A 19,699-nucleotide genomic window follows, 5' to 3' on the forward strand; every position below is an offset into this window, starting at 1 on the left:
GAAGTCAGGGAACTTATTTGGCCTTTGCTTTCATCCTTAGCACCCCTGTCATGTGAGTTAGAGGCACCGAGAGCCACCCTCCAAAATGTTTTTCCCTCGTTCCTACCCCCAGACACTGCTTACTCCTGAGGTTCCTCCTTTTCTTTCCCTGTAGGAAGAAGACAAGCCAACTCTCTATGTGTTTAATGCTATGACACAAGAGACAATGCCAATGATGGAGAACATTTCCCTTCTTGGTAAAAAAGTATCGGATCTGAGAACACTGGTAGCTCTGAGCTGTGGCTTTCCTGTGAGTGTCTTCTGTCTTCGAACCCCAAAGGGACTGGAGATGTATGACTGTCAACACCCTCAGGAACTACCAGATAGACATCGGTACTGCCCTCTATATTTGACACAAGCTACTGCTCAGCACTAGTGTTCCTTGATACCAGATTTGCAACAAATGGAGGAGTTATTTCCAAACCAAAACTCCTGCAACCCTAGTGAGGATATAAGTTATCAACACCCCTCTCTGGTATCCTGCTCTGCAAATTGAAAAATAAGAAAAGTCTCATAGCCTTGCCATGTCTTGTTCTCTTTATTCAAAGCCAGATAACTTAATATCCTCAAGTTGGAAGAGTAAGACTCAGACCAGTTTATATTTTTCTCTTTCAAATTATATTTCAAGAATATATAGAAGCAAGTTCAGGTATATATCATTTCTCTTCCTTTAACACAGTGGTAGCATATGATACACATTGTCCTGAGCTTGCTTTATGCAATCCCATTTTAAAATATTGTAGGTTATATTAATATTTTAAACAGTGTGAACCAGATACTGTACAGTATCCTTGATGGATAGATTAGTGAGCTGGCATTCATCCCTGATGGACAGATTACAACTCTTAGTTAAATATTGTACTTCTAGGTTGTGTCTGCTGTAGCCATACACCATTAAGACAAACTCAAAGGACTGTCAGATTGTTATAACCCTATTGGAAAATGGTTCAAACCTTGTAGAGATTCTTGCTTGAGGTGAATGAATATTTGCTGACAATTAGCAGACCTTTAGGTAATGTTGGGCTGTCACACTTGCTGCAATGAAATCTGAGTTCTCCCAATTTATAGTAGGGCTTTGTAAACATCATTGAATTAAGCAGTTTTGCTTCTTACAACGGCTAAATTCACATTTATTGTTACCTCTCCTATTACATTTGCCTATTCTTTCATGTTATTTTTAATTTGACATCATTTATCCTCCCTGTTTTTGATCAAAGGAAGTGATGTTCTAGGATTTGTCCCAAGTACTTCACAGAAAGCACATGCTACTTTGCATGCTTGCTGGGGATCAGCCCTGCTCAGAACATGGTGGAAGCTTAAGTAAGGACACACAGGAAGCATTTGTCCCCAAGCAATTTCTAGTTATTTAATGAAACACAAAAGGATACATAAAAAATTAGGGTGACTGCTCGTTAGGCCTATGCTGCTCAGATCATGATGTGACACTTTAGAGCTAGAGCTAAAAGAGAATTTAGAAATGGCTTGGCCCAACCCCAAATTTTTACAGATTTAAAGAAAGCAAAATGGTTCCAGATGGTTAAATGATTTACTCAGGATGTGTGAAGGACAACCCACAGGCCTCCTAAAATGACCCTCTAGGAATGAGGGTTTTCAAATGTCATGTTAAGGGCTCAGCATGACCAGAGTAGACTGTTTTGGTCACCATGAGAATGCAGGGCATAGAAGAAGAGGCAAGGAAAGAAGAGCCTCAAAGAAAAGAGAGGAAACGTCTTTGGTTAGCTTTATGTCTTTGCCTAAGCATCCCTAGCATTCCTCAAGCAGGCAGCTCATGTTTTTTTAACTAGAGGGTAAAGAAGTCCTTGATCAGCCTGTCTTCCAGGTTCTCCTACTTCCAGTCAATGAGTCTTCCCTGATGCTAGCAGGAGTTGAACTTTAACACCTTTCCAAAGGTGTGGAAAATCAGATGGTCTCTGAGAAGCAGTCAAGTTCATATTAAAAATCAAGGACTTTTGAAGCTCAATTAGTCACTGGACATATTAGCTCATAGAAAAATACACAGACCTGCCTCTGCACTCTGAGTGTTTATAATAAAGTGGTAGAAATAAGGCATGCACGTATATTTAGTTACAATCCAGTAAGTCAGTTCAGTGTAGGCTGAAGGGCTTAAGGAAGGCATTCTGGAGAATGTTGGGCGTAAGCACACAGAGATGTGGGAAATATGGGTCATCTTAAAGGGAAAACATTCCAGGCTTCTAAGCCAGGAGAAAAACACAAGCCACAGGTTCATGAACATGGGCTGAATCCAGGGAAGACAAATATCAGAAGACTTCTGAAAAGTAGAGGAGCTTTGCTGAGACCAGTCAGAAACACAGCTGGGGTCAGACTAAGAAGGGGTGAGGCAACGATGCACAGGCTTAATATGCTTGCAACCAGAGCCAGGTACATTCTGGTACAGAAGCGTTTTATCAGAAGTTTAATCTGGTCGCAAGCAGCATGAAAATACAGAAAGGAGTGAAGAGAGAAGCAAGGTGATATGCCTGCCAACAGGCACTTTTGAGAATCCCAGTATTAAATAATTCCACTAGCAATGGAAGAGAGAGACAAATCTGAGAAACCCAGAAAATAGAGACAGGATGTCAAGCTGAATCACATTTAAGAAAAGGGTAGCATTAAGGGTCTGACACTAGCACGATGGTAGTGAAATTGGGAAAAGGAGCTCATGCTTTGGGTCCTAAACTTTAGATAGAAAGAAATGCAGAGAATATGGTTTTTCCCCCTGAAAGTTACTCTGCTAATTAGTGGCAAAGCTGTAAGGACAACTGAGGTCTTCTGATTCTCCTCTGCAACAAACATGGAGCAGGGCTGAGTGATGGGATCGGTTAGCAGATTTTGCTGTAGGCATCCTGCCATGGAGTCAGGGACTGAGCCCTATGAGAGATATTTTCCTTCGAGAGTATATACAGAGAGGAACATGTCAAGGGTGGAGGGCCCATAGTCGGAACATGCTGATACCAGGGCAAATAGAACGGGAGTCAGAAAATGAGACATGCAGAGCTGTCAGAGGTGGGAGGAAAAGTGGGGCTTTGCATTGTCACAGGTGACAAAGGAGAGACTGTATTTAGGATGCTGGTAAGAGGCCAAAGACGATCTGAGAAAAAACCTTTTGATTTGGCTTAAAGGTCACTGGTGTACCCAGATAAAGCAGTTTTAATAACGTGGATGGAGACAGAAAGATTGCAGGGATTAAGAAGATAAGTAATAAGAGGATAAAGGGATTTTTTTGGTGGCAGAAAATTTAATGATTAACTTATCAAGAATTTATTAAAGTGGGGCGCCTGGGTGGCTCAATGGTTAAGCATCTGCTTTCGGCTCAGGTCATGATCCCGGAGTCCTGGGATCGAGCCCACGTCAGACTCCCCGGTCCGTAGGGAGTCTGCTTCTCCCTCTCCCGCTGCAGCAGCCTCTGCTGTGCTCGTTCTGTCAAATAAATAAAATAAAATCTTTAAAAAATAAAAAAAGAACTTATCAAAACTAAACATTCCCTAATAGATGTGATTTTATGACTTGAGGCCTGGTGACACATCATATAGGTCCAACACACATACACACACACACACACCTTTTCTTGTATCAACATACATGGGACAAATGTTATTTTAGCTTCATTTCTAGTTCTTTTTTAAAAATTGTATTCAAGATTTTATTTATTCATGAGAGATACACAGAGAGGCAGAGACACAGGCAGAGGGAGAAGCAGACTCCATCTGGGAAACCCAATGCGAGACTTTGATATTGACCTCAAAGTACGGATGAGGAATCCAGAAACTGGGGATACAGTGATCATATGGGGAGAGGTTGGAGACAGTTCCCTACAATGGGCGCTGCTGCTTATACTTGCTTTCCTGCATGCCTTGGCACAGTGGTGGGTTTGTAAGTTGAGAGTGAGCAGATACAGGTCTTGTAAATATATACAATCTTGAGGGTCTTCTTTTAAAGAATCCAAAATTAAGAGTAGAGAATTCAAAAACTCATGTAGAAAGAGGCCCTAAAGCTTAAGTCTCATTAGTTTTACTTTCATTTCAGTTATAGAAGTTAGTTGTATCTTCTGGAGCAACATAACATTTTTTCAAGTAACTTTCTATTTTCCAGCAGAATTCCCAAGCTTACAAAGAAATTTAACAAATGTCAAAAGAGGCATTACAAACCAATTGGGATGGAAGGATTATCCAATAAATGGTTAACTTGCTTAGAAGTTCTCTGGATATTCAAAAGTTGAGCATTAAGAGAAAAATCAGCCATTGTTATCTTTGTTCTTTGAGAAATTTGGACTGCTTCTTTGCAAGGAACTGAAATTGATAGTTATAACATCTGTTACGATTGCTCCCAGATAGGGAATTAAAGCAGAATACAGGGCTTGATGGACATCCCCTACTGCTGATGAAGATTTAAATCATATAGGCCTCTCTGTAGTTTTCAGAATTAGGGTTTACCCATGGTGGACAGGTTGGGCTAGAAAGAGCTGAGATCCTGAGGCTAGACAACCACTTAGGAAAGGGCAGATGAGCCAGGAAAGAGGGAAGTTAGTCTCAAGTAAGTCCTGCTGGTGGGAGCCCTGGGATAGGCAAGCAGAGCAGTCTTCAACTAGATGCAGGAAGGCAGAGGTTGACCTCAGGGAGATCCAGCAGCGACCTGGTGAGTGAATCATAGCATAACATCAAGGTAGCAAATAAATAGATAAATGAATGACATAAGAGGTGAAAAACTAGACAATCTGGTTGTTGACATCAGAGATTTTGACAACATGGAACAGAAATCTAACCCCAGAGACTGCGGTTCAGAGTAGGATGAGAGAGAACAGAGAACAGATGGACCTCAGTTCTAAAACCCAAAAGGTAGAGTAGGATACAGGCACTCATGTTCTGGAGCACAAGGTGAAGGCTTGGGCAGGAGGAATGGGGCAAGTTACTAGAACTGGGACAATATCCGAGCAGGATAAACAGGAGCAACAACTTCCTACCTGAGCTGCTGGCCTGGAATCTTAACATATTCCCTCTTACCAGAATGAAGATTATTCTCTGGGCCTAGAACTTGGCTGGTTCTTCAAAATGGAGTCTGTGTGGCCTCAGCTGTGGAGGACTAAGGAGGCTGGGGAACAATGCCAACCAAGCTTTTCAATGCTCATCTGTGGGTAATTTTTAAAGTAAACTGCAAACACAGCAAATCACTTAAGTCAGGAGATGAAGTAAATGCAATTTGAGCAGTGTTTAAAGTCCCTTGTTGGGATGCCTAGGTGGCTCAGCGGTTGGGCATCTGCCTTCGGCTTGGGGTGTGACCCCAGGGTCCCGGGATCAAGTCCCACATCAGGCTCCCTGCATGGAGCCTGCTTCTCCCTCTGCCTATGTCTCTGCCTGCCCCTCTCTGTCTCTCATGAATAAATAAAATCTTTAAAAAAATTTTTAAAAATAAAAAATAAAGTCCCTTGTTTCCAGTACTACCTATAGGAATCAAACCTTTAAATAAGAAAATAAAGTACAGTAAGAAGCTTTAGACTAAAGAAGCTAAATCTATGGTGTCAAGGATGATAAATATCTGCAAGTATTTATTAGGAACCTACTACATGTCTGAACCTGAGGATATGTACGGATAAGCCAAGTCATGCATATACCCCCAGCTCTGACTACCAACACCATCATATTGATTCAAAGGCAGCCGGTCAATCTAAACAGATTGTCCAATGACATCATCCAATTAAATTCTTGCTTGGAGGGACACCTGGGTGGCTCAGCGGTTGAGCCACAGGCCGTGGTCTGGGAGTTCCAAGATTGAGTCCCATATCAGGCTCCCTGTGGGAAGCCTGCTTCTTCCTCTGCCTAGGTCTCTCCCTCTCTCTCTGTGTGTTTCTCATGAATAAATAAATAAAATTTTTTAAAAAAATTCTTCTTTGGAGACAAAGATAACATAGAGGACAGGAATGCAAGCTCAGGAGCCAGATTGCTTAGGTACAACTCTTGATTCCACTACATACTGGGTACGTAAAACCCAGGCAAGTTACTTAATCTCATAGTGCCTCGATTTCCTCAACAATGAAGAAAAATAATACACACCACACTTAGGATTGTTATAAATTTTAAATTAGCTCATTCATGTAAAGTACTTAGAATAATGTAGATCATATACTAAGCATTCAATGAATATTAGCTATTCATATTCAATATACCATTATTAATTAATATTAGTCCTGTGAATTCATTTTGGGAAACACATAGCGGGACAAAACTGGTTACCAGTATGGGCAGAAAATGCATGGTGCCATGAAGTAAGGCTGGGTTGTGGCAAAGCAATGCTGCATGCATATCTCAGTTACGTAGGACAGAAACTATAAGGAAGCAGCAGGGCAGCCTGTCAACAGAGAAAGGGAGAAGACACCAAGAGATATAGAGGGCTTGAGAGAGAAAGATCCTGGAGCCCATGGGAGAGATGGGGAGTAGCCCATCTTGAGAGGTGCCTTTGTTCCTAAAGTACAGCAGATCTGGCCATTGTCTCAGTATAATAAACCCCATTTTCTTGAGGGCCTCCTTGAAAACCAAAAGCATAACTAGAACAAAACCCACAGACTAGATGAGACATGATGCTTGGGCTCAGAGAGTTCCGTTAGTTTTTACAAACTGGCAATTCCAAAGCAGAAATGTATTTTCAATGATAAAGCGTTTCACATACATTATGGTAGCCAGTTGAGTGATCTTTTTATCTAGTTGCAGAGACAATGACATAGTTAAGAAGGGCTTAACTTCTTGAGCCCTGAAGTGATGGGCTTAAGACACCCTTCCTGGGGATCCCTGGGTGGCGCAGCGGTTTAGCGCCTGCCTTTGGCCCAGGGCGCGATCCTGGAGACCCGGGATCGAATCCCACATCGGGCTCCCGGTGCATGGAGCCTGCTTCTCCCTCTGCCTATGTCTCTGCCTCTCTCTCTCTTTCTGTGTGACTATCAAAAATAAATAAAAATTAAAAAAAAAAAGACACCCTTCCTAGAGGAAGTGATGCCAAGATTGCATCATATAGGAGGGTGTGGGGAAAAAGTCACAAGAATTCAGACACCAAAAGAACAGCAAAAGAAGAAGCCCCAGGGCCAGAAACAGCCTGGTGGGGACACAGAAGTGCAGGACAGCCTGCAGGGCTGCTAAGGGCTAGGAGGGCAGTACATGGCCAAAATGGATTTGAGGAATAGGGTAAAATTTCATTTAACAAATATTTACTGATTATCCATCATGAGCCAGGCACCATTGAGGAGAGCAGGCATAATGCTGTGAGCAAGAATAGCAAAATTTCCTCCCCCCTTGAAGCTTGCAGTTCAGTAGGAAATGTAAGCATCATTAAGTAAACAGGAAAATAGTGAATTTTAAGAAGAAATAAGAACTCTAGGGGCTTTTGGGTGGCTCAGTCATCCAACTCTTGATTTTGGCTCAGGTCATGATCTCAGGGTCTTAGGATCAAGCCCCACATCAGGCTCTGTGCTCACTATGGAGTTTGCTTGTCTACCTCCCTCTGGTCCTCCCCAGATCTCTCTCTAAAATAAACAAATAATATTTTTTAAAAAAGAATTAAGAACTCTCAAGTAAAAAAACAGGATACAGGAATAGAGAGTCACGTGCTAATGTGGAGGGGAGGCTATTTTAGATGGTTAGCCAGAGGAGATACATTTGAGCAGAGACCTGAATAAAGAGATGGGGAGGCTGGTGGGAGCTTCCAGAAGTAGATTTAGGTGAAAAATCACGTAGGCCTGAAACAGGGTGGAGCTGGTAAGATGGAGGCAAGGAAATGGTCCTCAAACCTTCACAAGATAAACTTTACAGGCCTTACCTATTGTGCAGATGAAAAGCATGAGAAGGGGAAGAATGAGGTATAGCTCCTAACTGTCTAGCTGAGGTAACAAGAAAATAGTGGTGTGCTACAGACACAGATGAAAGATGATGAATTGTCTTTCAGAACAATGGGGTTATAGTGCAATTCCTTAGATGGTGATGTTCCCAGCAGGAGGAATCTGGAGCTGGAACAGATTTGGAGGTTTTGTGGAGGTTTGGACTTGGGAATGAACGTCATGTGTGTGGTCAGTGAAGCCAACAGGGTCACTGAGATTGCCTGTTAGTCAGCCAACAAGTATTTAATGAGGACTTACCAAGTGTGCAGCAAATCTTGAAGGAGCTTTCTCCTTAATGGTGAAATGAAACAAAAAAAATCTCCAAATAAGAAGAATGATTTCAAGTACTGATGATAGGAGCTATGATGCAGTGAATGTAAGCTCAAAGCATAAAGAATAGTGGAGTCGGGGGAGGCAGAGTGGCAGAGAGGATCCTCTTTGAGGACATGATGCTTGAATTGAAAACTGAATAAGAAGGACACTCTCTTGTGAAAATCTGGATGAAGACCCTTGGAAGTAAAAGAAATGATGTCTTCAGGTTTTGAGATGGGAGTGGACTTGGTGTATCTGAAGAACAGGTGAAAGGTCAGAGTGGCTGGAACAAGTAAGTTCTTTACACACCCAAGGGAATGTGTAAAGAAAGAAGAGAAGCCTGAGGAAATAAGATTCCTGAAAAACCCACCATGAAGGACAAAGGGAATGTGGTGCCACAGAGGGCAGGCCAGGAGAGGGTAGACTTTTGAGGAGCAAGTGATAAATTCTCCAGCGGCAATGAACATACTACTTTCATGTCATTACTTAGAATGGCTATTTATTTTTGTTATACATTTATTTTTTATTGGTGTTCAATTTGCCGACATATAGAATAACACCCAGTGCTCATCCCATCAAGTGCCCCCCTCAGTGCCCGTCACCCAGTCACCCCCACCCCCTGCCCACCTCCCTTTCTACCACCCCTAGTTCGTTTCCCAGAGTCAGGAGAATGGCTATTTGGCAAAGGGTAAAATGAAAGGATCATTCAATTCCACCCACAGCCTGCTTGTGAGCTAAAGGCCCAGAAAGCCTATTAATCCTGTCACAGTTTCTTTAGTTCCGTCTTCCAACACAAGGGTTTTAGTTTACAAGGTGATGTATCTATCAGCATGGAATCAATGTCCACAAGACTGTTTTAGGATAACTGCAAAAAATATTTCAGCATTATATGCAATCACCGAGCAGATGAGAAAATGGAAGTGCACAGAAGCCAAATGGCTTTTCAAGTCAATGCAGGCCTGAAAATAGCATCCCCATGTACTTATTCCAAGGTTACTTTTCAATTCACATCTAGCTTATGCCTCTGCTTAGAAAAAGCAATCCTTAGAAGTTTTATGGATTGCCACATCACAGTGAGGGACTGGAACCATTAACTGCCTCTCTTGATCCACAGGCACAACACTTCGTTTGGACGTCTGGGATGGATGGAAGGAATTTCTGATGGGTTGTCTTCTGGGACAAAAACTTAAAGTCCAATGCTATTTATCAAATGAAGGACCAGTACTCAAGTATGGAGATAAAGAAAATGCTAAATTAAGTAATTGTTACTAAACTTCCATAGGACCTTGAATCTGCAATTTACTCTATAGCTGGATTGCTGCACCATGCCAGTTCCACTTAGCATGTCTCAACCAGGCATTATTTTTGAGAAATTTGCTAGATAAGATAGCAGGGATGTCACCAGAGCTGATAGCCTTTGGTGAAGGATTGCAATTCAGGTAGACTTCCCTCAGGAAACACTACCTATTTAAACGAGTGACTTCAGTTTGGTTTGGAAATCAGACTTTTCACAGCACTTATAAAGCCTATCAGAGGGGAGGCCCAGGTGGCTCAGCGGTTGAGTGTCTGCCTTTGGCTCAGGTCATGACTCTGGGGTCCTGGGATCAAGTCCCACATCGGGCTCCTGCATGGAGCCTGCTTCTCCCCCTGCCTGTGTCTCTGCCTTTCTCTCTGTGTCTCTCATGAGTAAATAAATAAAATCTTAAAAAAAAAAAAAAAATGCCTATCAGAATAAGTACCTTGCCACTCTCCTACTCAATTATTCTAAAAAGCACCAATTGCCAACTGATTGGTTAAAATCATTGGCTGCCTCTTCCCAAGCCCTGAAGTAATTTTTCAAACTGCTTTTAGTACAAGCCTTTGTACATACTTTTGCCAGACATGTGTGGCTGGGGCAGTGGACAATAGGCTTAGAGAAGCACAAGGTCATTTAATTTATACAGCATCCCAAACCTGTATACTGCATTACTTTTTAGCTTTTAATTCAGTGGTATTTTTGGACAGTGCTCCCTCCTGGTGATTTAATCGTACTTTACAGAAGCCCACACACCCACCAAGAGCTCTAAGGGCTCTAAGAAGTAACATATTAGAAAACCAGCTTTTGCAATTTTGTATAATATTCAATATTTTAAAGTAATTTCTATTTGGGGATAATGATAATTCCCTTTTTTCATGCTCTGAGTCCAAAGAGATAGCTGTGCTGCATTGTTACTTTTAATCGTGCATATTTATTGAGTATTTTTTAACAGGCCACTGTGTTACATAGTTAATTTCATACTTATGACAATTCTGCAAGGTAGATACTCTTTTATCATGTTTTATAGATGAGGAAACTGACATTAAGAAATCAGCCCAATGTCACACAGCTAGCCAGGTCGCAACTGGATATGGAATCCCAACAATTTAACTCCAGTGCTCAGATGCCTATCCATTCTGTTTGACCTTAACCTTTAAAACAAATCTAAGGAGGGTGAGCAACAGGAGCATGCCCGCAGGCCTGCTGTGGACCTTGTCCCCAACATGTACACATGCACATGGCCCAGATGGGCCCACGTGCTCATTCTGCTCCTGGCCTTATCGGCTCTGGTGATCAGTTCTCAGCCTGCAGTCGCCCTGCCCACACTATCTGTATTTCTCATCACGTTCAAACACACACACACACACACACACACACACACACAAACAGAATGGACAGAGGCATACAGGGAAGAAGGGGGAAAAGAAGGAAAAAAGATCTAACAGCTCAAAGAACACACATGAACAAGCCAAAAAGCTCCTTTTATCCTGCCATTCAATCAGCAAATATCTATTGAGCATGTACTATGCAAGATCCTAGGAATATAGCAATAAACAAGATATGTTCCCTAGGCTTCAGCATCTTTCCAGTCCAGCAGGGGAAACAGAAAATAAGTAACCGATTCCTACAGAGGCAGAATTGCAAAATGTTTAGGGGCACAAACTCTAGTGCCTTCCTGCCTAAGTTCAAAGCCCCACTCCCTAAGTGCTCAGTTGCGTAAACCCGAGCAAGTTATATAATCATCCTATGCCTCAGTTTCTTCTGTGATAAAAAAAAAAAAAGAAAAATAGTCGATCTCATAGATCTGTTTTAGAGATTGCATGACCTAATAATCAAAGGAATTTAGAAGAAGGGCTGGCACATCACATGGTAAGCAGGTCATAAATGCTAGGGGTTGTTGCTGTCACCATTCACTGTGAGAGTGTTATGACACGGACAGAGTGCAAGATGACATGGGAATGTACAGTATGGACAACTAACTAGACTTAAGAGGATCAGGTGAAGCATCCTGAGAAAGCCAATTGATGAGATCTCTAGGGTTGGTACTTAGGTAAACAGTTGGCATAAGAAAAGAGAGAGACAGAGATTCCAAGGTAGATGGAATCGCATGTACAAAGCCACAGGGGGCAAGAGAATAAATTCAAGGAACTGAAATAAGTTTCACACGGTAGCTCATAGAGTGAGAAGGAGCTAGTGGCCAGAGGCTAGAAAAATCAGAAGAGGCCAGCTCTTACAGACACCCACAGGAATGTAAAGGAATTTGGACATTCACTTTTAAGTGTTGGGAAGATGTTGAAGGTAGAGAAAAGCCAGGGTGAGATCTGCACTTTAGAACGCTCGCCCTGGTTGTGGTGTGAGGAATAGAGGCAGGCAGGGGACAGACAGGGTGACACTGAAGAGGTAAGAGTGGCCTGAACTAGGCTTAGGACAGCAGGGGTGAGGCTAAGAAAACAAACGGTGAAAAGACACATTTAGGAAAGAGAATCAGTTAGTCTAGAGTGCCTCTAGCTCCCATAACGTCAGTGTTAAGCATGAAGGCAAAGGCCAGTTAGTATCCACCAAAAGGGGCTCTTCTCCCCAAATCAAGAAAACTGATCACATTCAGAGATGCTGATTTGCATTAATGGATTTTGAAAAAAAAAATGATGTGCGAACCAAAATGCCAGTGTATATTAATGTAATAGCTCTAATTAGGTATCATCTAATCACCACTGTTATAATCTACCTGTGGGTCCTAGAGACCCACGTGTTCTGGGCAGGTCGTCTTCCTTATGCAGGAAAATTACACAGGAAGCCACAGACACATCAAAAGATGGTGTGGTGAGCATGTAATCAGGAAGAGGAGAGTCAGTCATAGGCTGATAACGGATGAGCTTGTCTCCATCTCTACAAATTTATCTCTGCCCAAATAAATCCCGGATAATACCTGGTGGGACCCTGTCCAGGATTGCCTCCCTAATTCTTATTTCTCTGAACAGCCTGCACCAGTCATTCAACTCATGCCTTACGGGGTATTTGTAGGGAGGCCAGTGTGGCTCTAGTGCAGTGACAGGGTAGGGGGGTTGTGGAAAGTGGGGCAGGGGCCAGATTGTGAGAGGTCTTGCGAGCCAAGGTGGGGAATTCGGATTTCAATTGTGGGAAGCAATTGGAAGATTTGGAACAGAGGACAGGCAACCTCCAGTTTGGGTAATTAAAAGGTCACCCAGCACCGTGTGAGGAAAAGCCCCTAGGAGAACTAGAGGAGCTCCAGTTAGGAGAGGATGGCACTGGTGGTAGCGCTGGTTGGGGCGCAACCTAGTGGTTTAGATCAGAATAGCAGGAGAGACTTGGAGAAGCCAGAAAGGGCTGTCGTTAGAAAAGGCAAGACAGATATAAATGTACAAAACTTTCAAATTTCTAAAATGTACTGGATTTCTTCCAATAGTTTCCCAGTTAATATAAAGCTCGAAGAGTGCCTGGGTGGCTCAGTCAGTTAGGGGTCTGCCTCTTGATTTCAGCTCAGATCGTGATCTCAGGTTTTGAGATCAAGCCCTGCATTTAGTCTCTATGCTGGGTTTAAGACATATTCTCTCTCTCTCTCTCTCTCTCTCTCTCTCTCTCTCCCTTGCCCTTCCCACTTCTCTCTCCCTCCCTATTGGGAGAGAGAGAGATAGCTTGATATTTTTCCTGAGCCCCTGAGTTTCATAAGAAAGAAAACCACTTTGAACATATACCTGTGCACAGTGGGATAATGGGGATAAGCAGGGCCTGTGCAGTTTATTTTTTGAAGATTTTATTTATTTATGTGTGTGAGAGAGAGAACAAGAGCGGAGGGGAGGGGCAAAGGGAGATGCTCACTCCCCGCTGAGCAGGGAGCCCACTACAGGACCCTGAGATCATGACCTGAGCTGAAGGCAGATGCTTAACCAACTGAGCCACCCAGGGGCCCCAGGACCTGCGGAGTTTAACCTATGTATTACTATCTGCCTTTTCTGAAAAACATCTTATGTAAAAGTTAGGAAGAAATAAACATTTTAACTAGTATGTTTTGTGGGTATTTGGTGTAATTACATTTACCAGTCTGCTGATTTACTAAACACCCACTCCTACTTGTTTCATTCATTCAGGTATCAGAAAAAGGTAGCCCTGTACATCGCGGCCTTTTACGGGTACATTGAGCTCACCGAATGGGCCCTCAAACAGGGCGTGCGGGCCGAAGAAGCTGTCGGTGTTCACCCCTACTGAGCATGGTGCCATGAAGCCCTCCATGCAGATGTCTCTAAATGCCCCATTCATGCAGCTGCAGAAGCTGGCCAACTGTTGATTCTGAAGGCCTTTGTCAACTGCAGCGTGCTGTGCCTGGAATGTAAAAATGCAGCGGGACAAATTCCCCTGACCATCGCCTTAAACACAAGCATAAAGATTGTGTATTATATTTATTGAGTAAAATGTGGTCCACAGTTTCTTTTCCAAAAATTTCAGTCCCCATGAGGATTTATATTAAAATAAAACAATGGGTCCTCAGAGCTCAGAGTCACAACCTTAATAAAAGCCAGCTTTGTGGAGCAAGGGTCTTTGGGGCAAAAGTTGGAGACATCATGATGGTGGATGGTTTCACCACACCAAAAATGACCTCCAAAAGCTGGCATAAGGCTAGGTACAAGGACTCGCAAAGCTCTGTGTGCAAGCTACCACCTCAACGTGAAGAAACTGCAAGCAGGAAACCGGTCAATCCTTTGGCAATTTCACAGCAGGATACAAGACAACAAACCTTGAAATTGCCTCCACTGGTAGATGCAAATACATTCTCTGAATTACAAAGACAACAACAAAATCAGAAAAAAATTACTGCAACAGCTAGGAAAAAAGAAAAGCTCATAAAAAATACAGATCTCCCCCAAGCCCCCTCCTTCCAGTTTCAAGAGTGGGCTATTCACACCCATCTTTTTACTATACAACACCCAGTGCTGCCTTTTTACTCAAATCCTCCTTTGCCTATTTCTCAGAGCACAGTGGTTAAGACTCCAAGGAGATCGCCATCTACTGCTTAGCCGTGGCCAGGTAACATTTTCTCTTTAAACGTACAAGGGCAAATCTTTAATAGGGCAGGTCTAGGGCAGGGAATGGTTCATGAAGCACCACCATGCCATACAGTGTAATACAGGTGGTTCCAACGCATCAGTATCCAGCTTCAAGGACCTCATCTTAGCCTTGTGTCTAGGACCAAATGAACTCATTTTACTGGCTAATCCAATCGGTGTAGCACTTGACTCCTCAAGCTTTCAGAAAGACAAGAGACACAGTACAAAGAGCTGTATGAAATAACAAGGTCCTTTGCTTGTCCTTTAAAAAAAAAAAAGAACTAATAAGAAAATGTTAAACATAATGAAAGGGAGAAGGGGGAATACTTGAAATGTGGGAGAGAACCATCGAAAGTGTCATGAAAGACTGGATGGTAACGAAAGTGGAAGGTGAGAAAGGAACAACTGAATGACAAACTGAACCATAAAGACTTCAGTTGACTTACTGGGCAAGACAGACATACTGGACACTGTGATAGAGTTGACATTAATATTTAAGGTCAGCTTAAAAAGTAATCCATTGCCACATTTATTTTATTTTATTTAAAGATTTTATTTATTCATGAGACCCAGAGAGGGAGAGTCAGAGACACAGGCAGAGGCAGAGGGAGAAACAGGCTCCATGCAGGGAGCCCGATGTGGGACTCAATCCCGGGATTCCAAGATCACATCCTGGGCTGAAGGCAGACGCTCAACCGCTGAGCCACCCAGGCATCCCCCATTGTCACATTTAAAAACAAAAACAAGTGTATCAGAAGTGGACTTTTCAGACATATTCATTTTATAATAAGATAAAATTTTACATATTAGTCATCGGATTTCCCTGAAAATATGACTCTGATCAGATCTCAGGTCCCATCCATTACTTATGAGGTATTATTGGGTGCTGATATTACAGTAGAAAATTTCTACTGTAATACTCGTGGATATGTAGATTCACGAGTGGCTTTTCCCCTTACTCAATATAATAAAAAGGAAGGAACAAAACAAGGCCCATTGTTTTAGTTGCCTTTTTGTAGAGGTCTTTGGTTCAGCTCTACTTTATTTCAGCTAACCTGTTGCCACCTAGTGGTCAGAGTTATTTGGGCTACAAAACTGGCAAAATTCCAGAGCACAATGAGGTTGACAGGAGATGAAGAAACTGCCCACCAACTTCAGTCTTTGTAATTTGTGAGATATCTCTGACTGGACTGAATATAAAAAAGAGATATTCTAAAATTCTAGAAAAAGGTTAGAAAATTATTGGTTGAAAAAAATTATATAGCCATCTTAAAATCAGGCTGTAAACATAAGAAACTGATTAGTTTTATCAATGGATGCACTTAGAAATCAAAAGATACAGTTTTAGGGCAGCCCCGGTGGCCCAGCGGTCTAAGTGCCACCTTCAGCCCGGGGTGTGATCCTGGAGACCCAGGATTGAGTCCCACATCAGGCTCTCTGCCTGGAGCCTGCTTCTCTCTCTGCCTGTGTCTCTGCCTCTCTCTCTGTCTGTCATGAATAAATAAATAAATAAATCTTTAAAAAAAAAAGATACAGTTTTAAAACATTCTGAAGTTCTTATTATGTCAACAGTGAAATGCTAGGCAGATTGCCAACGTGCAAAGGTAAAAGCAGGGAGTTAATCTAGAACATTAATGATGAATTAGGCAAACTTGGACAGAGTTCAAATATTTGAAACACTAAGGTACTTTTATGCAAGATTGCTTCTGATAGGTTTAGTGAAAGCCCTTTAAATTGAAAGGACTTTGCCAGACAAAAGGGGTGGTGGTAAGGAAAAGGAGCCAGGTAGAGGTGGCAACGTGGTCAAGGGCACTACTTTGTGAAGGGGTTCGAGAAAATTTTAGTTTTCAAAGAAGTAAGTGGATCTGGAAATGGCATTTTAGGGGACAGGGAGAAACTGGCTGAAGATGAGACTGGCAAGGTAATTCGCACCTACCCTGACAAGCATCTTGTATACCCAAGTGGAGAGTTTGCTTATTAGGAAGTAAGTAGGTAGGTAGACCACAGAGGTTTGTGGGTTGTTTTTTTTCTTTTCTATCAGGCGAATCATATGATAAGTTTGTGTTTATTTTTTAAGACAAATCTGGGGACGCCTGGGTGGCTCAGTGGTTGAGCATCTGCCTTCGTTTGGCTCAGGTTATGATCCCAGGAGTCCTGGAATCAAGTCCCGCATCAGTCTTTTCACAGGGAGCTCGAACTCTGCCTATGTCTCTACCTCTCTCTCTCTCTCTGTGTGTGTGTGTGTCTCTCATGAATAAATAAATAAAATCTTAAAAAAAAAAAAGGAAGACAAATCTGGTGGAGATATGTGGAAGAGTCACTGGGAAGAAGTCTTATTGAAGCTGCGGAGGGCCTACAGTAGATTTAGGAGGTTGTAATAAGAGAAACAAGGAATGATAAAGACCTGGACTAGAGCAGAAGTAGGTAGGGAAGAGGAGAAAAGCCAAATATGACAGATACTTCTGAGGAATAATCTGCAAAACGAGATCACTAACTAGATGCAGAAATAGAGACAGCCGGAGGAATTGAGGTTTGTTTCCAGATGTAGAGATGGTGAGGAGATAGCAAAGTCCTTGTGTTAGAGCAAGGATGTGGATGGGGGACAGGTTTAGGAAGAAGATAAAAGACATGGAAATTGGAAGTGTTGGTCAGGATTTAGGAGTCATGGATATGTGAGTTGAAACAATCAGTAAAAAAAGGCTCTGAGGGTGAGGGTGCAGAGAGGAAGACAAGGATAGAATCTCAGAGGACCCCTCTAAGGTAAATTATAGTTATACCCTACAAAGTAGGAGTAATCGAATTCAAGTGTACAAATCTTAGTGTATAGCCAGAGAGTAGCTACCATGAAACATTAAGTTTCATTGCATTTTGGTAAAATGTTATTTAATACCTCATCAATGAAAAAGAAGTGGTTTTGTGGTGGGGAAAAGGAGGAGAAGGGAGGCACATCAGGGAATATATGATGTATAAGGTGTCTGGGGGAACAATCAGAAAAAGTTTCAATCTAGAAAATCCTATATAACATCAAGCGGTGTTCTGTTTCTAGGTGTGGGTGCTAAATTTCTGGTGTTGCCTTGGTAAAATATCATTGCCACCGCTTCACAGGGAACTAGTTTGAGAAACAGTCCTCTTTTCTATTTTACAACCTATCTTGTGTGGTTAAGATAAACTAGCAGCAGCTACAAAATCAACCTAGAGATTTCTATCATTTCAGCAATAAATAGGGACAAGATCAGACTTCCTTACAAATTATTTTTGTTTTCTTGCAGTGCCTTTAAAGAGAAACGATGGCTTCAGCAGTTGGGAATAGCAAGAGTTCTAGCCAAAAAGAGCATTTCTAACCTGACTACACAAGAAGACCTAATAGCACGTGAAAATCCTCCCAAAATTGTGCTTTGAAAAGTCATGACAATCTCAATTTGGGCAAAGACCTGGTAAAACAAAACCTTTAGTTCTAATGTTAACATTTCACGTGACTAATGCTGTAATTTCTAATAACAATTCTAATACTACACAACTGTCAACAGGATATTTAATGTTGAAAGTCACATTTTCTCAAACTCCATCACTATAAGTGAACATCTCAGGCATATGTTTTTACATAGTTTGTTGAAGAATTCTTAAGAAACTGAGAGGAGTAGTTGTCTGCAGGGTAGGAAAACTGAAAGGATGGGAAACAGGATGGAGAATGAGAACTTTTACTGTTTCTTTCTCTTTTTTGTTTTCCTGGGGTTATTTTTAGTGCTTTTTGTTTCTTAAACCATATGAATATAGTACAGAGTAAAAATACACTAATTTTAAGATTCTCTATAAGGAGAGTCCCCTAGGAGAGTTACACATACTTGATTTAGGTCATGTGCTGGTCTTGGACATCTTTTGAACTTCTGCTAAAACACTGCTTTTTATTAATTTTTAAAATTTAATACATATGGTGAATTGCACAAATCTCAAATGTAAGATTTAATGGCTTTGACAAACATACATCAGAGTAATCCCTCAATCAAGATGTAAATATTTCCATTAGCCCAGAAAGTCCCTTCAAACTCCCTTAACTAAGTCCATCCCAATCCCCTAGAGGCATCCACTACTCTGATTTCTATTTTTTACAGTGAAGTATTATTTTTAATTTTTCCTATGGTATATTTGCTTTCTTATTAATTTCTTTTTTCTTCTCTTTTTTTTTTTCTTTTTTTACAGTTTCTACTTCTCTGATTAAATTTTTCATCTGTCATCTAATGTTTTGGACATATTATTCATAGTTATTTTGGAGTCCAGGCCTAATAACTCTATTATCTATACTTCCTTCATTCAGATCTTATTCCTATTTTTTTATTACCTAATATATTCCATTCTATGGATACACCATAATTTACCTGTTCAACTAAATGTATATCTGGGCTCCAGTTTATGTTATTGTGAATAAAACTGCTATGAACATTATTGTAAAGGTCTTTTCCTGGACATATGCTTTCATCCCTCTTGGGCAAATACTTAGGAATGGAATTGTTGGATAATAGAGTAAATGTACATTTAAAATTGTAAGAAATTGCATAACAGTTCTCTGAAGTAGTTTTATGATTTTATACTCCATTAACAATGTACAAATGTTAAGGTTGCTCCACATACTAGTCAAAATTTGGTCATCAGTGTTTTTGATTTTGTTATTCTAGTGGGTTTGAAATGGCATCTCGTTGTGGTATTAATTTGCATTTCCTTGATGACTAATAATACTGAATGCTTTTTCATGTACTTATTGGTCATTTGTATATCTTCTTTGTGAAGTATCACCTCAAGAGTTTTGCCCATGTAAAATATTGGGTTATTCATCTTTTTTTAAAAAGATTTTATTTTAAAATCTTTAAAAATAAAGGGTTTTTTTGTTGTTGTTTTGTTTGTTTGTTTTAATGAGAAGACACAGAGAGAGACACAGAGAGAGGCTGAGGCAGAGGGAGAAGCAGGCTCCCCAGGGGGAGCCTGATGCAGGACTTGATCCCAGGACCCCAGGATCAAGACCTGAGCCAAAGGCAGATGCCCAACCCTGATGTCCCAGGTTATTCATCTTTTAATTACTGGTTTATTGGAAATTTCTATATATTCATGGTACAGATTCGCTGT

At 41.4% G+C, this 19,699-nt stretch overlaps 2 protein-coding genes across 6 annotated transcripts in view; one reads left to right on the plus strand and one right to left on the minus strand.

Moving 5' to 3' along the window:
- Window positions 1–19,466, plus strand: part of ANKUB1 (ankyrin repeat and ubiquitin domain containing 1) — a 30,205-nt gene extending 10,739 nt beyond the window's left edge. Inside the window, 7 exon segments of the mRNA XM_072792314.1 lie at window positions 155–340; window positions 342–372; window positions 9,342–9,456; window positions 13,631–13,902; window positions 13,905–14,402; window positions 14,405–14,564; window positions 17,854–19,466. Of these exon segments, the coding sequence (XP_072648415.1) occupies window positions 155–340; window positions 342–372; window positions 9,342–9,456; window positions 13,631–13,902; window positions 13,905–14,402; window positions 14,405–14,564; window positions 17,854–17,983 (1,392 nt within the window). The 3' untranslated portion in view covers window positions 17,984–19,466.
- The window catches only part of RNF13 (ring finger protein 13), a 201,251-nt gene that overhangs the window by 176,502 nt on the left and 5,050 nt on the right, over window positions 1–19,699 (minus strand). The gene's annotated exons all lie outside the window — the stretch shown is intronic.

Source organism: Canis lupus, chromosome 22 (assembly GCF_048164855.1).
Source record: "Canis lupus baileyi chromosome 22, mCanLup2.hap1, whole genome shotgun sequence".
Taxonomy (NCBI): Eukaryota; Metazoa; Chordata; class Mammalia; order Carnivora; family Canidae; genus Canis; species Canis lupus.